The following is a 19,457-nucleotide window of genomic DNA, read 5'->3' as shown; positions in this document are numbered from 1 at the left end:
AATGGGAGGAAAAAAAAAAAAGAGAGAGAGAGAGAGAGAGAGCAAAAGAATTGAGTGTGTGTGTGTACGGAGTCATTTATTTAATTAGACATACAATTTAATACTATTGGCATTATAGAAGATCCAATTTGCAAAAAGGGAAGGTTAAAAAGAAACATCTGTTCCTGACCAGGGGATCCTTTTGTCATGGCTCTTTGCAAAGGACAGCATTTGTACTGTTGTTGCTTTGTATTCCCACTCAGATATGGGAATTCCTAAGAGTCGTTCGCCTTGCGGTGGGGTCTTGGACTTCTCACCATTGGCCTTTGAGACACTGGGCTCCCGACATTCCGGTTCTCTTCTGGAATGCTTGGACTCTGAACAGAAGTGTAAAGGGGTCACAGCGGGACAAGGTGAGCATAACACAAATGTGCAAACAGATGACCAAAAAAAAAAAATCAATTTTCCTTTCCTGGACCTTTACATAAGGAGATCTATTTCAGTCTGCATTCTCCTTTGCAAGGAGCCAGGGAAAGGACTCAGTGTAGTGGGATGGCTTTGATTCAGTTGTTTTGGGAAGCACATTATCTTAAATATGTCTTCCACCCATGCAGTACTGCACAGAGTTGAAAAGTGTGATGTAGTCCTACCCACATGGAGAATGGAAGCACTAACCGCAATGGGACATTAAAAAGTTTTGGTTATTTAGCAGATTTTAAGCAAATTATTCATACTGCACCCTACTTATCATTATCTCTAGTACTGTGTGCCTATACATTTATACATAAGCATACAAACACCCTGTGTCTATGTGTCTGTATATGTATAAATCAAGTATTTATAACACACATATAAATACATGAAAATACCACAGGTAGCGCGGATGTGAACACATATGTATAATATGGATTCTGATAGGATCTTTTATAGCATAGTTCAAAATGTTTTCTAAATAAGCCTGATTATGATGCTGGTTCAGTGTACAAAGATTGAGCTGAAGCTATAAGCATGATTATATATCACGATATTTCAGCTGCTTGTCATCTCACGTATGTTGTTTTCTTCTTCCAACCATGTCCTGCTTTGTGAGTTTACCAGCATGCTTGCTTTCTTGGACCGTTTGTATCCTGGAGTCTCTAGCAGACAGAATCATGAACTTCAGAGTCAGAACAATTAGATTCAATCCCACTGGTGCCAGAAGCGAGCCTGGAGATTTTTAGCATGCCACTCAACTTCTCCGAGCCTTGATTTCCTCCCTTACAAAAAATGGGAATAATTGGCTAACAGATGTGAAAAGCGCCTGGAAAACTATGAAACAATTGGTAAATGGAAACAATAGTCAGACTGAGTTTGGGCGAGAGAATTAGGTTCGTCCCTACTGCTGTTGGAGTTTTTCACAAATTGGGTAGCAGGCCATGTTCTGTGATCGTTACACTTCAGAACGAGGATGTTCCTTTTCTAAAAACCAAAAGAGCATGAGAAGAGGGGATGGTAGAAGAACAGCGATGACTATTTTAAGCTATTCTGTGGTTCGTTCAATCTGGTATTCTTTCAATGCGAGACGTCTCTGAAATCACATACTCTTGAGACAACAGAGAAAAAAATAATAATAATGATCAGCAATATAAATAACTGTAAAACTTTGCACTTGCATAGAACCTTTAATTTCAAGACCTTGAGGGACTTGTCAGAAGGTAAGGAGATTTTTTTTGTTTTGTTTTGTTTTTGTTTTTTGCTTTTTTCCTTCAGAGGAAAACACATTGGAATGGAATAGAATGCTCCCATCTTCTCATTTGCCTTAAACAAATCCTTGCTTTAAAACTGTGCAGCCTTTCTTGAATTTGATCCCTTAGCATATTTATCTCCTTTGCTCTCTGTTAAAATAAAACAAATAACTTGCAGCTTCTCCCCCCACCCCCTGCCACCCCCCCTCCGCCCCGCCCCCAAGCAGCTGACCAGTCACGCAGAATGACAAATCTGTGCAGGTGTTCAGGTCATCACTGATGGAATCTAGAAAGGTTTTGTACAAATCTGCCCCTTCTTTACTGCTTCACAGAGTGCCACAGTGTTTTAACAGTACCATGGGTCCTTGATAGGATATATACGTGCAGGTATATATCATGGAGATATGGCTTTCGTTATATTGTTATGTGTATTCTGGAGGGTTTTTTTTCACCGACAAAGAGAACAATCAACTCAGCTCCTGTGTCTCATAGGCCAGTGCAGAACTTGAAGGGACTGTAGGGTTCATCTTGTTCAACCCCCTTCACTTGACTGCTGATGCTACTCGGTTTCCTTTTGTTCTCTGTTAATTGACACTTGTTTTTTTGAGAACAGGCTCTCAAAGCCTATAAATGGAAAATAAGGTGCTCCAGGAATTAAGGGCGCAAGCAAAATCGGAACAGAGCAATTGCACCTTCAGAAACAAATACGAAATAAAATGTCCTAAGATGAATTAAAATCACTCACTTTCAATCTGTCTTGTGTTATAAAGATGTCAAGTTAGCAAAATTCCCCTCACAGAGGGTAGCAAGGTTTCTTGAGGAACAGAAATATTTTTCTTCCTTGGTAAAACCGATCATCCAAATAACTGTAAATTTCTATTTAAATTTACAACCTCTTTTCGCAAAACCCACGACTACACCCAGAAGCACACCTTCAAAGCATGGTCTGGGCATAGCTTCCCATTGGCATACTGTGCCTGATTTTTTTAAAATTTTTACTTCTTTTAATGGAGTGGAAAAAAACAAAACAGCATACTGACAATGGAGTACACTGGGAATGAAACCTCTCTCCCAACCAGAGCCCAGAGCAGGGTCTTGGCCTGTGCACGCTGAACATCAATGTATGTGATGCCCCCAGGGTGAGGTTTCTTTTCCCTTGTGGACTGAGTCTGCCCTTTCCACAGTCCCACAGTCCGTTCGAAGTGGATGAGGACATCCAGGCTTCAGGGTCCATATTCGCTAAAACCCATCGCCACCATACGACCCAGAGACATTTATACTCAGCTAATGAACTCCATTAGCTTCCCCTAATTATATAAGTTATACCTTTTATGGATCTGCTCTACATATCAGGGGCACGACGTCTGGAGCGGTAGTTTCTGCACACAAGGTATCAATCGACGAAGACCATGCACAATTTTGCTTGCACAGTTTAAAGGACAGGTGGGGCAGAGGGGAAGGGTCGGAGGGAACCACTATCTGAAAAGTTCAATATAATGCCTCCGAATTTATAGCTTGTCCTATCTTTTCCAAGTCTTTGGCTTTCCCACCTGACCCTGAAACGACCTCTGGACAAGAATTCACCCATTTTCAGCTAAACTCGACAAAAGTTCAGTGGACAACACCTGGAAAGACAAACCAGTGCTATCACCATGACCTGCAAAGACAAGACTGTCCGGGTGTGTGATGCGCCATCTTGCGTCTCATGGAAGCCATCTTTTCTCTGTACTACACCCTAGTGTTTCTGGTGATGGGAAAAGAATAGTCCATGGCACAGAGTCCAACAGTCTTTTTACTCCTCAGAAAGCTCCTCAGGGGAAGGTGCCGAATACATTCCTCCCAGCTAACAGTCGCTGGGTTTTTCCTAAGTAGGGACTGACGCCAGCTGATCCCAATGGTTGTCTTTGTTCCTCCCATACTGTGGTTTATAATAAATCTTCTTTCTCTCTGGTTTTAATCTCCCATAGATAAAGGCTTCCCAGATTAAACACAAGTTTTCCTGTTTCATACACAGGCTTAAGCCATCCAAAAACAATAAGAACAGTAATAATAATAAATAAATAGAAGTGAATCCATAGAAACTCTCGATGTCTGTACAGCAGAAGTGACAAAGTTTAAGTCAAATATTTGTTTTCCCTTTTTTTCATCCACATCAAAGGCAGGAATACAACAAGGCATTGTTAGTTGTGGTGGGCAAACTGGAGTGTCTGCTGATATAACAAATTAGGGTTGTTAAGGCCTTTGTCTATGCAGAGTTAATAGTAATGCAGAAGCCAGATTGATTCAAAAGAAGGGGTAAGGGCTATGAAGCAAGGAAGACCAAAAAAGAAAAAAAAAGACCAAAAACAAAAAAAAAAAAAGAAGAAGAAAAGAGAAAACAAAAACTAGGGAAGAAACCAAGGGAGGTGGAAAGAGAGAAAGAGACAATGCCAAAAAGAAGTTCATACTGTGTCTACGGATGGAGAAGTGCACATGGCTTCCCTCTGAAAGCCTCTCGGTGTCTTTGTTGTTAATACTGTCGGAGTGAAGAACAGCAGATTGATGGCATCCAGCGGCAGTTAAAAGACGTTCATCCTCTCGGCCCATCTGAGGAGGTGCTTTGGGAAGGATCGGTCTGGGGGAAAGGGCCCTAGCCTAGAATATCCAGGTAGACCGGAGATGCCTTGGCCAAGTTCTGAAGGAGGGTGTGGATGCCCTTGATGTTCTTCCTCATATGGGGCTCTCGCTGCCAGCACCCCAGCATCAACTCGTAGACCTCCTGGGGGCACGTTCTAGGTCGCTGCAAGACTCGGCCCTGAGTGATACATTCTATCACCTGGACAGGACAGAGATCGAAGACAGAATCAGACAAGAAGAAAAACAAAGCCAGTAAAACAAACGTCCGTGCAAGGAGAGGGCCGCCCTAAAGAAAACCACTCAGTGTTCACTTTTTTTTTTTTTTGAAGGAAGAGAACAATTATTATAGGTTGGTAAATCATGGTTAATTTCATTGGTTTATATCCCTTTTTCTAGGCACACCAATGTCGTCAAACTGGTGGAGAAATGCTTTCTCTCTGTGGGGTGCTCCCACACCTCACTCTGGAATTCCAATGTGTTTCAGTCTTACTGGCCTGTGATGGAGCCTGGAACTTTCACGTCAGGGTGCTGACTGACAAGGGGACTCCAAGCTGTGGAAATGAGAGGAGTTGGGATAAGACAGATGTGGGCCTGAAGAGGATGTGAGGTGCCTGACCAAGAAGCTATGCCTCAAGTATAGACAATAGTTGTAAAATAATTGAAATGGGAAAATAAAACACTAGAATGTTCTAGTGAAATGTGCAAAAAAAAAAAAAAAGCCTTAAAACCTTATTGAATACTACCAAAAAAACTAGTTGGATTCTGAAGGTGTGGGGGTGCCACATCTGCTACAAATTTACCAGATGAGCAGCATAACACGATCCCTCTGTCCCATCACTGGCGAGTCCCAAGTGTGTCAGCAAACACTGCTTTTCTTTCTCTAGAACTCTTAAACTCAGAGAGTGACTAGACTTTGGCCATGACATTTAGGTATAGAGAGGCCATGTGGGCGGTGCTGCTCCCCACAAAGCCACACAACTTTGTCTCCTGGCCTCCAGCTGAGGGACGCCTCTGGACGTCAGCCCTTGGGGGTCTCGCCCAGCCCACTGCGCACCTCGTTGTTGGACAGCTGGTACCAGGGCTGTTTGCCGTACGTGAAGATCTCCCACAACACGACGCCCAGGCTCCAGACATCACTTTCTGTGGTGAACTTCCTGTACATGATGCTCTCTGGAGGCATCCAGCGAATGGGCAGCATTGTGTGGCCACCAACCTGGTGGAGAGGGGGAGAAAGGAGGCATCAGTCACCCGGAAACCAAGTTCCCATCATCAGGGGGAGGAAGGGTAGAATGCAAATGAGGGGGGGCACTTTTGTCCTTCCCTTTATTTGTATTTGCTAATTCTAATTATTTATAAACACATGAGGGAAATACAATTTCTTTATAGGAAACAAGCAACAGAGACAGAGGGCAAAGAATGGTCAAAGTATTTTTTTCATATTTTTTTGCTATTCTCTCTTTCTGGTAACTAGATAGGGCAGAAAGAGATGACGATGGGGCGGATGTTCATCCTGGATAAAACACACAGACACACAGACACACAGACACACACACACACACACACACACACACACACACACGAGCTTCCTGGTATGAAGGTGATTCAGTCTTCTAATTAACTTTGGCCAGGAAACAAGTAGGAAGCTGTGTCCAAAATGATCCACCAAATGACTCTACTTTCTTAGCAAGCCTGGAGCTTCCTTCCACTTGCAGGTCTTAGGATGAGTGCACAGTGCTGCCTCAAATGCCCTCACACAATCCAGCCATGGGCAGGGCAAAAACGATTAGTCCCACTTTACAGATGAAGCAACGGAGGCTCACGTTGCTATGGACACAAAGAAGTCAGGTCTTCGGACCCCAAGCTTAGGACTTTGCTCCACTACAATTGAGCTTGTGTACAAAAATAAAGAGATCCAGTTTGGGGAAAGTCCATTTTATGAAAACAGTAAGGCTGAGGCATTAGATGGCAAGAGCTTTGCCACAGGCATAGGGTACTTTGTTTGACAAGGACACTTGTTTATGATTTCCGACTTCCTGGAGAAAAGTTAAGAATTTCATGTTTTGGTTTGTAGCCCATCGGGGCTGTCTGATCTTAAAACCATGATCAAATTTCTGCACAGTAGCCCTGTGGGTGGTGGGTCCCGGTTTTCACGCTGGAAAACCCAGAGCTACCAGACCAAACGTACTGCCAGATGCCCGGGTGACAGGTGACCACACAGACAGCAGGGGTTAGACCGTCAGCCCCTGCTTCTCAGACGGATGCCCGATTACAATTGTCAGTGTCCATTTCTGACTCATTAAAGGAAAGAAATAGACTAACGGTGCCTGAAAAATGCCACCCAACCCCTGAGCCCAAGGAGCTGAGCATGTCAGGGATGTGTAACATGCTTGGCGATTTCCAGCGATGCTCTTAGCATCAAAGAAAGCTTGAGTGTCGAAGGAGGAGGGTGTCCTGCGGGGTTTTTTCCCTCCATTCTTCTCTGTACAAGCACTCCAGATCTGACAAGTAGGGACATAAATTCCTGGGTCAGGGGTGAGGTGCCCTTATATCTTTACTGTTCAGCTTTGAACACACCTCCAACTCAGACACTAAGTAGAGGTGGGTAGCCTTCGATCAGGTTTCAATTCCGTCTCTTACTTCTCACCAGGCAGTAACAGGCAGCTTTTCTTCCACGGGCACAGATATCCTTCATGGAGCTGCCTGGACATGCCTGGAGGTGATGTCAATACTTCCCATCAGGGTCAATATTCTAAACAGAACCTGTGTGGCACAGGCATTGACGGACCAGAGAGGATGCCAGTGGCCATCTCAGCACGCCATGTTGGTGCCGCTGGCCTGCTGAGTAACTGCCCGGCTCTTGAGCCATGGGCCCAGGACTCTGGCAAAGGGAATGTGACAGTACACAAGGGGTTTCCCCTGTTTCCAGATACTCCCAAGGACCAAGGTGGAATGATCTGCTCAGGTGCTGGCGGCCCACATACCAGAAGCAAGGAGAAGCTTTTGTGGCGGGTGCAGGGAGCTACATAGTGCAGAGTCCCGTGGAGTGAGAGGTCTCTGTGCAGGTTTTTAGTGAAAAAGACGTATTTATTTATCTTATGGGAATATTGCAATTAAAATCCAGATTTATGATCAAGATACAGTCGGTCTGTGAGGGATAAAAAGAGAACTAGGACATTATGGACAAACACGTGGTAACCTTTTGGGTACTGGGCCCTCAAAATAGTAAGAGCCAGCTCCCCACAAAAGTTCCTAGGTCAGACCTGCCAAATATGCTGTAACCTGTAACTTGCCTCGCTTCTTGGAGAGTCATAATGCACAGAGTCTTCTTAACGTGTCTTGGGAGTTTGGCGGGAAAAAAAAAACAGATTTGATTTTGTTTAACTTAGTGATTTAAACTAATTCGAATGGGTGTTCGTAGGGAGAGGGAGAGAGTCGAAGAATCGCTTCCACACGTCCAGAATCAGACAGCTAAACTCCCACTGTGGGATGTGCTAACCTAACAAGATACCATGTGCATAGACACCGGGAATGTCATGGACAATCCTCAGTTTGCGATGTTAGAAGGTGGGTCCCAGGGCACCATTTCCTAGTTGGGTGTCCTTGACTAGTTGCTAAACCTCTCTGTGCCCTAGTTGCTCCAACTATGCGGTATAGGTAAGAATTTATACCTCCCAGGGTGATGGTGAGGTAAACATTCAAACAGACAATGTTTGTGAAAGTGCTTCGTAAATTCCAACGCACTAATGCATTCAAGGTGTCTCTCCCTTCCCGGTGAGCTTTACTATCTTATCTCCTCCATTCTGGAGACATTAAGAAGAGCCAGTGCACATGACTCTCCTCTGTGCCTCGCTGTGCAGGGACAAGTGCTCTGGGGTTCCTCCGATGGTGGCCCCGACCCTCCCCAGTTTCCCTGTCCCGTGTTGCTAACGGCCAAAGAAAAAGCTCCTGTTTCCTTTAAAGGAGAAAAAAAGATTCCACTTTTGATTTACATGTTTTCCCATCTGATCATTTGTTTTATGCTTGCAGTCTCTTTGGGACACATTTTTCACGTTAATTCTTTCAAGAGTCCCTTCTGGGATTTCACACGCGCTGTTATAAATAATGCTTTCCTTGTTCTGATGTCAAACGGGTGAGTGGTGGGAGAATCTAATAAAAGTTCAGACAGGGTTCACAAGTTTTCCAAACCCATTTAGAACATTTCTGAACATTTCTTTTGCAGGCCTTTCTCAGGATTTTGGAGCATGCCACAAAAGTAGACCAAGTGGGTGGGGGAATAGAGTCACTGTTGTTACCGATTACTGTCACATTCCAGTCACAGCGACTGGATGGCTTTTGGACTTCACAAAACCACATACTGAGTGGCCACAAACACAATGAGGCATTTGTTTTGCATTGTGCTACCTGGCAACTTGCCCTCACACCCTGGCTTCAGTATCTGTGAGATGGAATGCCATCCCAAGTATGACACGGGGAGTCAGAGTGCTGCTTCGAGAGCTGGACCTGCCACGGTGCCGCGCGGGGCTCTCCAAGGATCCAGGCGCGTCAGGCGCGTGCTCGGCAGTAAACTCACCAGACTGAGCTGAAGCCAGATGGGAAATCCACGCAGCCAGGGGCTTGATTTGGACTTGAGATGTTTATTTTCCTCAACCCAAAACACTGGGGACCTAGCTCCCGCTGTGCCATTAACTAGCTCAGCTGAGTCACTTCAGGTCTGGCTTACCGGTAAAATGTGGACAGGTTAGACCAGCCCTTGATTATTTTTAGCACAAAACACTGTGGTTCCGTAATCGCTCACCACCACTTGGCCACCATCATCATCCATCAGCACAGAGTCGTTCACTTTTACAAAGAATTTCCACTCAAAGAATTTCCCCTCGAACTCAGTAGTTACACTCAGGGGTAGACATTGGTTTGCCTTCATATTGCAAATAATGCCCCCTAATTTCAGAGAGTTGAAGTAGCTTACGTCAGGGCACACAATAATGTCTGCCCACTGGCTGTCCGGTACTTGTTCCCACGGGTCGTTCTGTGCGTCCTGCTTCTGCAATCTCTAATACATGCCCTGTGTTCAGCCCCCAGGCCCAGTTGTGTGGTGCTTCACCCAGGCCGAACTTACTCATGCCTCTTGGAAGTCTGATCCCCTTTCCTTTCTACCTACTCCCCAAAGAGCTCCTGAAGATGAGCTCAAATCACACCATTTCAAGGAACTCTCAGTCCTGCTGCAGTCCAGTGAATTGCCCAAAGACAGTCCGGCACCCCTCAGCACAGCTCTGGCAACATGGCAGGCACTCCTTTCTTTTGCTAACAGATCACCTGCCTCAAGAAAGATGGGTGCTTCTCAGTTATATCTGGCCAGGCATGAGGGGGTTGGTTGGTAAGCTTATCATGTCTTTGAGTGGGGTTCTTATGAGTGCTGATATTTAGAGAAGAATTCTCAACACGTTCTTTCAAAGAGATCAGCATTCACTACTCTCCTATCTAACCTCCAGTAACTCTCTGAACTCCTGACAGAACCAACCTTGTATTAAATTGATAGAAACTGGCTCATCTATTTGATGCTACAAATAAGAAACATTTAGTGAAATTCATAACTTCTTAAAATTCAACCAAAAATTCTGGAGTTCACATGGAGTACGAGAGCTCCCTGAGTTGTGTGGGGAGCCCTATCCCTTCCTTGATTTGCCTTCTGTGCAGTAGACGGGGGGGGGGGGGGGGGGGTCTATGGTACTGACCTGAAACTATTTGACCTGGGGAGGAAGTCTAGAAAGATGTCATAATGCATAATATGGAGGACTACTTTTCTACATTTGGTGATTAGCATCTCATATCCTCTGAAGCTGGAGAAAAAGGGCAGACTAAAGAAGAAAGTTAAAGTGGGGTGCCTGGGTGGCTCAGTGGGTTGAGCGTCCGACTCTTGGTTTCAGCTCAGGTCATGATCTCATGAATCCTGGGAGTGAACCCTGAGTGGGACTCCGTGCTCAGTGGGGAGTCTGCTTGAGATTCTCGCCCTCTGCTCCTTGCCCCACTCGCTCTCTCCCCCTCCCTTTCTCTCTCTAAAATAAATAAATAAAATAAATCAATCTTTTCTAAAAAAGAAGAAGAATGTTAAGGAGTGAAGAACACAAGGACTGATGACCATCTTGGCCTCTAATCATTGCAACTTGCTTAAGTCAGTGAAATAAATCAGAACCATGTCTGAGGCCTGTGACCAAAACGAAATTCCATAGTATCTAAAATAAATCAAGTTATGGAAAATAATGGATCTTGTCTTTAAAGCATTTCAAGAAAAGAACTGTTCAGTTATTTCTTAGTGTTTGTTTCCTGGATACCTCATAATTTTGATGGTGACATGGATAGGATGATCTGGTTAATCAAAAATAACCACTATGCTCCAATTAAAATACCGAGGCCTGAGCATCCTTTAAATATACCTGTGCTCAAGGTGTTTAAGACAATAAATCCTGAAGAAAATACTAAAAAACCATTGGTAAAATTATCTTGTGTTAGTAATCAATGACTTTACTATTTTTAAATCAAATTGGACACATCTAATCAGTTCAACAATAATATTTCTTAACCCAAGGAGCACTCTTTGGGTACATACTCTTTGGTCACAAGGTAAATTGTGAAAATTTCCCCGTGGCTTAACAAACAATATGATTCATTTTTTCCACATTGGAAAACTAGGATTTAGGGAAATCTTGGCACTTGCTGAGCAAGAGTAGATATGAACTGGTGACCAATAGTACTGAAGACAGCTCTCCCTCCCACCACTCTTCACACCAGGAGCCTAGGTTCTTTCTCATTTTAACAAATATACAAAATATCTTTATTGCTGGTACAAGTTAATGAGGAATGCAATATCTATTTTCCTGGTGTTCTGGGAGATGAGAGAGGAGGTGACAAGCTTAGCTCTTCTCCTTCCATTGGGATGAACATACAATAAATCTACCATCCTCCTTTTTCCCTCATCATCACCTCTTCCTTCCCCTTCCCTCCTCTGCTCTTCTCTTCTCCTGTTGCTTCCATACTTCTCAGTGTGGCCCCTTCCAGGTCTATTTCTCCTCCCTTTCCTTGAGTTTCCTCTCAAATCTCTCTTGTCCGGTCCCATTCCAAAATCCCATGTTGCATTTTGTCTTGTCTAATTCTTTCATCTCCCCCAAATGTTCATGCCTGTCTCCTCCACAACTCATTCTCCAGCCGCCATGATGTCTGGTCTCCCTTCTCTGTTTAGGAGAGGCATAATGGGAGGCTGGAGCCTGTCTCCAGATCCAAAGCAAATGCTTAGCTGGCTTTGAAACCACTGGTGATTTAAAGGTGAGTAATGCTAATCTGGGACCTTCTACACTCAACTAGCTAAGACCAATGATGCCTGGGAGGCTACTTTCAGCGTGTGGTGTTTAGTCAATGAGTGAGTGATAACTTGTTTGGAGGCCAAACATTTTATTCCCTTAGAAACATGCAGGCCAAAGGGCAAGCCCCATTAAGAGATGATTAGCTGTCAGAGGCTTCTGGCCACTTGAAATATTGAAGAGGCTCCTAGACCTCCTTGTCACACCCTATACCCAACTGCTTTGCCTCAGCAGTTTCTCCTGACCTGTTCCTTAAAAATTCATGAAAGCTATAAACTTTAAGAAATAGCTGGACCTTATTTACTTATTTATTATGTGTTACATCTGTAATATGAAGTTTAAAAAAGGAGAGAGAAACAATTTACACAAAGTATTCTCCTCGGAGAACCTGGAACCACTGTGGTCAGACTGTGGGCACTTTATGACCACATTCAGGAAGATCAGAATCCTTCTATTATGAAGAGTGGTGGGATGCTTCCATGGCATGTGGCTACTGAACCAGGGGATACTTCATGGGAAGAAATTCAGCCCTTCCTGCCCTGCCTAGAAGCCCTGAATGAACCCAGCTCAGGTTGAGTCAAGAGGAGCCCTGGTGACAGCCTGATCATTGTCTCCTTTACAGTGGGAACTGATTATTGCTACACCGGAAATCACTGTTACTTGTAGCCTAGAAATCTCTCATTATCTTTTACCATTACCAATGTGGTCATAGACATAAGGATTACGGATTAGTAATTTCAAGCTAAGTGTTTTTGAATTAGTCAAAGAGAGGATGTGCTGAACCCTATTGCTAACCATATCTTTGCAAATACTTTTTTTTTTTTTCATGGTTAAATCTCTGCTGTCAGAACAAGGCAAATGATCATGTTTTGAAGGGCAAGGTCACAGAGCTAAAATTGCTATCTTCAGACACTCAGATTCTAGGTGAGCAGATATGGCAAATTCAATACAAAATTTCCACTAGAAATTGATTTTGTCTTTATTCTACCAATAAATAATAACAAAAGTGATGAAAATAACAATAATAACACCTCATGTTTGTATAATACTTTTTTGCTTTTTCTTATCATTTTCACATCTATTCATTTTTATCATTATTTTTTGTACCCCAAAATATGTTTGTGAAGATGAAATGATTGTTAAATCACTTAAATTATTAAATGATTCATTGAATTAATGGACTCATTGAATTAATTGAATCAACTGATCAATTAAAGATTAAAATTTCATATTAGAAAAGCTCTGTGGTGCCATTGTGTGATGCCATTTATATGATTTTCTTGAAAAGGCAAAATTATAGGTCTAGAGAACCCATGGTTGTCAGGGGATGGGAATTGGTGGGAGGCTTACTTTACAGGGACACAAAAGAATTTTGGGGGGTGATGGCAGTGTCCCACAACTCGGTTATGGTGGCAGTTAAGTGATTGTGTTTGCGCAGACTCAGAACTGTACACTAAAAAAGGTGAGTTTTACTGTATGTATATTATACCTCAGTGAACCTGACTTTAAAATCAATCAATCAATCAATCAATCAATCAATTTCTTAGAATAATGCTCAGTACATAGTAAATGTGCAAAAAAATACTAGCTGTTGTTGTTATGCTAAGTATTTGATTCTTGATTCTCTAGTAATCCTGTGGGGCTAGTTAGATATGATCTTTTATCCCAACTTAAAAAGTGAGGAATCTCCAGGCCCAGAGTTGAAGTGATTTACCCAAGACAAAACAGCTAAGGCATGATAGCGTCTGCAGCAGGACCTAGATCTCCAAATGCATGGCACCCTTCCCATTCTGTCTCAAGTCTGACATGGAGTCAGATTCAGAGCTAGGAAAGGCTCTCTGCATTAGTCCGCTTGGGCTGCCATAACAAAATACCATAGATTCGATGGCTAAGACAACAGACATTTATTTTCTTACATTTCTGGAGGCTAGAAGTCCAAGATCAAGGTTCCAGTGAGTTCAGTTTCTGGTGGGAGATCCCTTCCTGCACAGAGCTTGTATGTGTGCAGAGAAAAAGTGAGCTTCAGCTGTCTCTTTTTATAAGGATACTAATCCTATTGGATTAGGACCTCACCCAATGACCTCATTTAACCTTAATTACTTCTTTATGGGCTCCATCTCCAAATATCCTCACACTGGGGGCTAAGGCGGGAGGACATACATTTAGTCCATAATACTCTCCTTGCCAACACTCCTCCTTCTGACTCCAGTACATTCTGGGAAAGCAAGAGTAGCTCTACACACTAGGAGCTGTGTAATTCTGGCCCAGAATGCAAATATGTGGTCCTTTATCAGCATCTTGATGTCCCCAAACTGAAGGTTTGACCCCACTGTTCCTTTCCCTCCTGGGTAACTCTTGATTATTACCAACTAGTTCTAAAGCTTAGCAAGCGGCTTGACCTGCTGTTGTCCCACAGAAGATTCAGTTCCAGTGCAAACCTTAGGGCAATCTACCCCCCCATCACTCTAGCCCCTCCTCCACCTGGGGTTCCCTGGGAGGGAAGAGCAGGCAGGGAGAGCAGGCAGACCCTGGACTCCCTAGTGATGTGAAGATAAAGGCAGAGGGCTTCCAGGACTCCATGTCGCCATAAGCGACATCCCTCCTGGGTCCCGTTGTCTCCTGCTTGTGCACTATATACAATTTAAAGAACAAAGAGCCCAGTCTCAGAAGTGACTGTGGCTTCTTCTTATTTTACATCTGGCTCTAATCAGAAGCAAATTAAGTCATCTCTCAGTAAAGCATAAAACTACAGTTGCACCGACGTTTAAGAATCACATTCAAATCTAGAAGCAAAGATTTCCATCTTAATAATAAAGTGAAATTAGAAGTAACAACATATGTCCCCCTGCCTCTGATCGTCACCCCCAGCCCCGTCCCACTAACTCTTATCAAACTTGATGGGGAGTTTCCTGAGGGGGTGAAGGGGAGGATGATGCTATTGGGAAGCACTAATACAGCACGCTGGCTGGAGTGTGATTCTTGTACTTCCGCATCACTCAGCAATAGGAAGTTGTATATTCCAACCATATACATTTTATCAAGCTGCCATTTTTAAATGTTCAGTGTTCCTGAGCCTTTTATAGCCTCCTAAGCATTATGGTTTTAAACCCACGAGACCATCTGACTCTTTAACATTTGAGACCAAAGCACGGCACCCTTTCACGATGAAAAGCCAACAGGGACCAACATGTGCTGAGCAAAGGCAATCAGAAAAGTGGGAGCAATGTATGTTCATGTCATTTTCTATGTTAAGATGGTTTCAGTGTGTTGGTTCGGCACCAAATTTCCAATGTGAAATCGTTTCTATGGAAATAATTCAGAAGAGCTGGTATTCCAGCTAGCTTTTACAAAGGAAGAAATCAGTGATTTGTTCACAGAGTAGGAAAACAAAACAAAAAAATCTTCTCTGTAATAGAATCAGCACTCTCCATATCAGCGGTGATTACTGTGGTTACTGCTGCCCTGGATGCATCAAGTCCAGTAAGTGGAGAGATCAGGTTTCTGGGTGGACACCATCCATCTGTCCCCCCATTAACCCCAGCCCATTAGTTAACACTGAAGACCTTGCCAGAATGTACATTCCACCATTAGCCTGAGATGAAGACTTAATACACCAGAGCCAGTTTCAGATGAATAAAGTCTTCTTTCCTCCCAGCTGCAGACGTTCATTCTAATAGAAAAACTGATGTCTTGTGTCCACGGGAGTGTAACGATAATGAGAAAGTTGCTTCCTCCAGGGAGCTCTGAATACCTACCTGGGTATCATTATGGTCCTTTTCTGCAATGTCTGTGATACATGTAGTGCATAGAGATTGTGACCTTGGTTACAAAAGACTTGTGATTTCTTATGATGATCGTGAGAGCTAAGAAATAATATAAAATTAACTCTCAATCACCTATTCTGTGCAAGGCTCTGTGCTAAAGACATTGCCTTTAATTTAAATTACCTTTAATTACCTTACATTTAAAATTCATCAATCTCCCATCTCTCCAGACATACCTACAGACAAAATATACCCAAAGAAAGTGCACATGTTATGAGAACTGGGGCTCTGTTTCTCACCCAACGATAGCGGCAGCTTGGTGTTATGGAAAACCAGTGTGTTGTCACTAGGTGCTTCTCAAACCTTTCCACCAAAGCACCCCAAAACACAGAAAGAAGTAAAAGACCAGGGGTGTGGGGAATAACTGGGGCCATATCTGTGGCTCCAGCCCCAGGTGCTGACAGCAAGTCTGGAATTTCTTCAAAGTTCTATGTTTCATCTTTAACATCTGATATTAATAATTGTTGCATTAGACTCCACGATGCATTATCAAAAATAATGATTCGTCTCCAAATCATTTATGAAAATTGATGCTTTAGAAATATGGGCCATATTCATTTTGTGGCTTCATGGGTCGTCTCTGGTCTGAACACACCATCCTGTGTTCAAAGGCTACCCAGACTCTTGGTTGAGAGGCATTGGTGCAGAAACGCAAGACAGTGTGTCCATATGGGAGACCCACGAAGCCACAGAATGAACATGGGTTTGGGAGTCAACAAACCTGGTTTCCTGTTCTAGCTTAGCCACTTACTAACTAGATGAACATAAATTACTTTATGTCTTAGAGTCTCTCTTTTGCATTGAAATAGGAATAAAACCCATAAGACAAATGTAGCAGTGGAGTAACTGTAACAAGTCTGCATGCGGATTCCGTACAGCCCTGCCCACTCCTGCCCAGTCCTGAGTTCCTGAAGGGCACCCTTCACTCTCTGGTCCACATAAACACCCCCTCCTGGAGTTGTCCAATATGGTGACCTATATCAGAAGCCCAGGGCTCTATTCTGGTGCTTACACGACTCTCCATGTGACTTTGGTAAGTCATTGCCTCCCATAAAGCCATTGGTTTTTCCTTTATGGAATGGAGATGACACTACTTACTGCATCACATCTGGGAGGCTCAAGTGAGGTCACCGACATAAAGCATGGTGTAAGTAGTAACACCCACCCCCCTTGCAATCTCTCATTAATCTTGCTTCTTTTCACGTACCTTTCTCAGAGTACATTTTAACAAATCTGTATTTAGTTAGTGCCATGTTCACTGTGGGGAAACAACATTAGATAAGCTTAGGTCTTTGCCCTCTGGAGCTTGTTTTATAACCACAATGCCAGGCAGAGTATTGATGCCATAGTGGGAATGTGAACGACTGGCTATGGATCATGATACTGGTGCAGTTTGGCCAACAACTTAATCTACCGATGCTTTCAGCTCCCTTCCACTAAGAGGTATATATTTGGATGCCCGAAGACTTGCCACTATGTCCAGAGGGTCACAGGAGGGAGACTACTGGGAAATAGGATGGGGAGTTTTCAAAGCAAATTGATGAGCTGATCCTCACTGAAGCTCCTCAGAAGGAGTTGGCTGCAGCACCCCAAAGATGCTGTGATGGCTGACTTGAGCTCAGCTTTGTGGATGGAAGTTCAGCATGGCCATGAACTTTACACACATTATTTCAGCGAGCTGCACTCAACTGCAAACCAAGCCAATGCAGCAACGAAGAGGGCACATCAGCTAGGGATTGCCAGCAGCCGCATGTCACCGAGACAGTGACTTACCCATGGAGGGAATTTGCTTTTCTCACTTAACAGGGAGTCCTGAAGCATGCAGTCAAGGGCTGGTGGAATACTCTAAGAAGTCCTCCAGTGGCGCCTGGGTGGCTCAGTCGGTTAAGCATCCAGTTCTTGATTTCAGTTCAGGTCATGATCCCAGGGTCTGGGGTCATGCCCCATGTTGGGCTCTGCTCTCAGCATGGAGTCTGCTTGGGATTCTCTCTCTCCCCTTCTCCCTCTGTCCCCTCCCCCAGCTTATTTCTCTCTAAATAAATAAATCTTGAAAAAAAAATAAGTCCTTCCAAGGACCTTCCACTTCTTTCCGCCTCCATTTTGATCTCCTGGCTCCACTCTCTCCTCCCTGGGCCACTGCTACTACCTGCTAACTAGCCCACCCTCTTCCCTCCTGATCCACTGTCCGTACACTAACTGGAGCAATAGTCTTAGAGTTTTAGTTGTATCAGACCATTTCGTTTTCTGCTATAAATTTCTTTAATGACTTCCCATTGCCCTTAGGATAAAATGAAAAACCATTAAAGTGGCTGCTAGAACCCCTGTTGATCTCAGTACCTCTTTCCCCAGTCTGCTCCCAGTGCTTGACCCCCTTCCTTGCAGTGACCCATCCACTTTGGTCTTCCCTCTTTCTGTTAAATGTCTTCAGCACTTTTTCACCTCAGATCCTTCACACATGTAGCTCCTTGAGTTTTCCTTCACTCCTACTTGTCCCTCAGGACTTAAATGCCATATTCTTAGACATCAGAAGCAAATGAGACTATCAGGTAGCACGACTTACTTTCCCCTCAGCACCAATCTGTTGTAATGACGTGCCTATTTGTGTAGCTACATGTTTGCGATCTAACCTCGGCTTCTAGACTCCAAGCTTCATGAAGGGTGCCCTCTCCAGTGCTTGGATTCTCAACAGATATTTGTCAAATGAAATGATTGCATCTGGCTGCCTCAGGGAATGGCCCATACTACAGTATGGAATAAATATGGAAGGAGAACCAGGGGCAAAGGCCAAAAAGGCAGCTTCCTGTCCACCCCACTCAGGGTTGTCAGCACAGACCCCTTGGAGCCGAGAGGGGTATCCAGAGGGGAAAAGGAAAAAATAGACAGTAGCTGATTTGCTTTAGAGAGTGACACCCGTTTCTAATTTAAACTGTAAATAAGAAATGGAACAGACATATGTTGTACACAGAGTAAGAAACATATGGGACAAGTTATCAAGAAAAGCTGTGGAAGCTGAAGATTAATGGGGCTGAAGTGACCCATTGGAGAGGAGAGGGCGTGGGTGCTGGGGAAAGTCAGAGAGAATGGAAGGGCTGGGTGCCCTCTCCTACGGGTTCCCTTCCCTTTGCTCATCCCCCTTGGCCACCCCAACTTCACTCCCGGAAGCCATTCCACTTTCAGAGGCTACCACTGATGACCCCACTGGAATTTCCCATGGAAGCCTCCCATGGGAAGAATGTTGATTGAAGGTAGAGGAGGCTTGTCCTCGGGTGGCTTTGGCGTGGCACCACATCAGTTTAGTCTCACCAGTTGGAGAGAACAATGGGGCAGAGGGAAATTAAGGAGGGGGTGTCCACAGCTCCCCAACCACCCCCCAGCAGTACCACTGCCTCCTTGCAACCTGCTCTCTGCCTCTCACCTACCACCCCAACTCCACAACCTTCAATCATGACCAGGGCATTAACAACTTAAATTCAAGTAAAAACCAAGCCCCCATTCCTCAAGGGACCATCCACTTCCATCATAGCAGATAATATTAAGAAAAGCTATTATAACATTATTTGGATTCTCAAACCCTTATTGTACTGAGTACAGATTGACTTTTTTAATCGTTGAATTGATAATCATTTGTTTGTCTTGGTAATATTCACTCATTCAGCAAATTCTTTTTTTGAGCTACCTGCAGGGTGCTGGCATTGTCCTAGACAGTGGGGACATGGATGTGAACCAGTTCCATGTCCTCATGAAGCTCTCATTTTAGTGGGAGACACAGACCATACATAAACAGATGTCTATGCATGATTATGCCAGGTGGTGATAAATACTATGGAGAAAAGGAAGTAAATAGATGGAAAGGATAGAGAGGCATACTAATTTAAATAGGAAGGTCATCAAACACTCTTCTGAGCAGGTGATATCTAAGCAGAGATCAGAATAACAAGACATGCAAACATCAGGAAGAAGTG

General features: G+C 43.8%; 1 protein-coding gene across 3 annotated transcripts in view; it reads right to left on the bottom strand.

Annotated features, from left to right (window-relative positions):
* Positions 1-1,927: 1,927 nt before the first annotated feature.
* Positions 1,928-19,457, bottom strand: part of NTRK2 (neurotrophic receptor tyrosine kinase 2) — a 328,863-nt gene continuing 311,333 nt past the window's right edge. For all 3 annotated transcript variants that reach the window (XM_073880676.1, XM_073880674.1, XM_073880675.1), the window contains exons 19-20: positions 5,374-5,532; positions 1,928-4,518 (exon numbers count right to left, since the gene is read on the bottom strand). In XM_073880676.1, the coding sequence (XP_073736777.1) occupies positions 4,333-4,518; positions 5,374-5,532 (345 nt within the window). In that variant the 3' untranslated portion in view covers positions 1,928-4,332. The remainder of the gene's footprint in view (positions 4,519-5,373; positions 5,533-19,457) is intronic.

This window comes from Callorhinus ursinus, unplaced genomic scaffold (genome assembly GCF_003265705.2).
Source record: "Callorhinus ursinus isolate GAN/ISIS: 27379988/994484 unplaced genomic scaffold, GSC_fseal_2.0 scaffold39, whole genome shotgun sequence".
NCBI classification, from domain to species: domain Eukaryota; kingdom Metazoa; phylum Chordata; class Mammalia; order Carnivora; family Otariidae; genus Callorhinus; species Callorhinus ursinus.
This window is presented reverse-complemented; position numbering and strand designations above follow the sequence as displayed.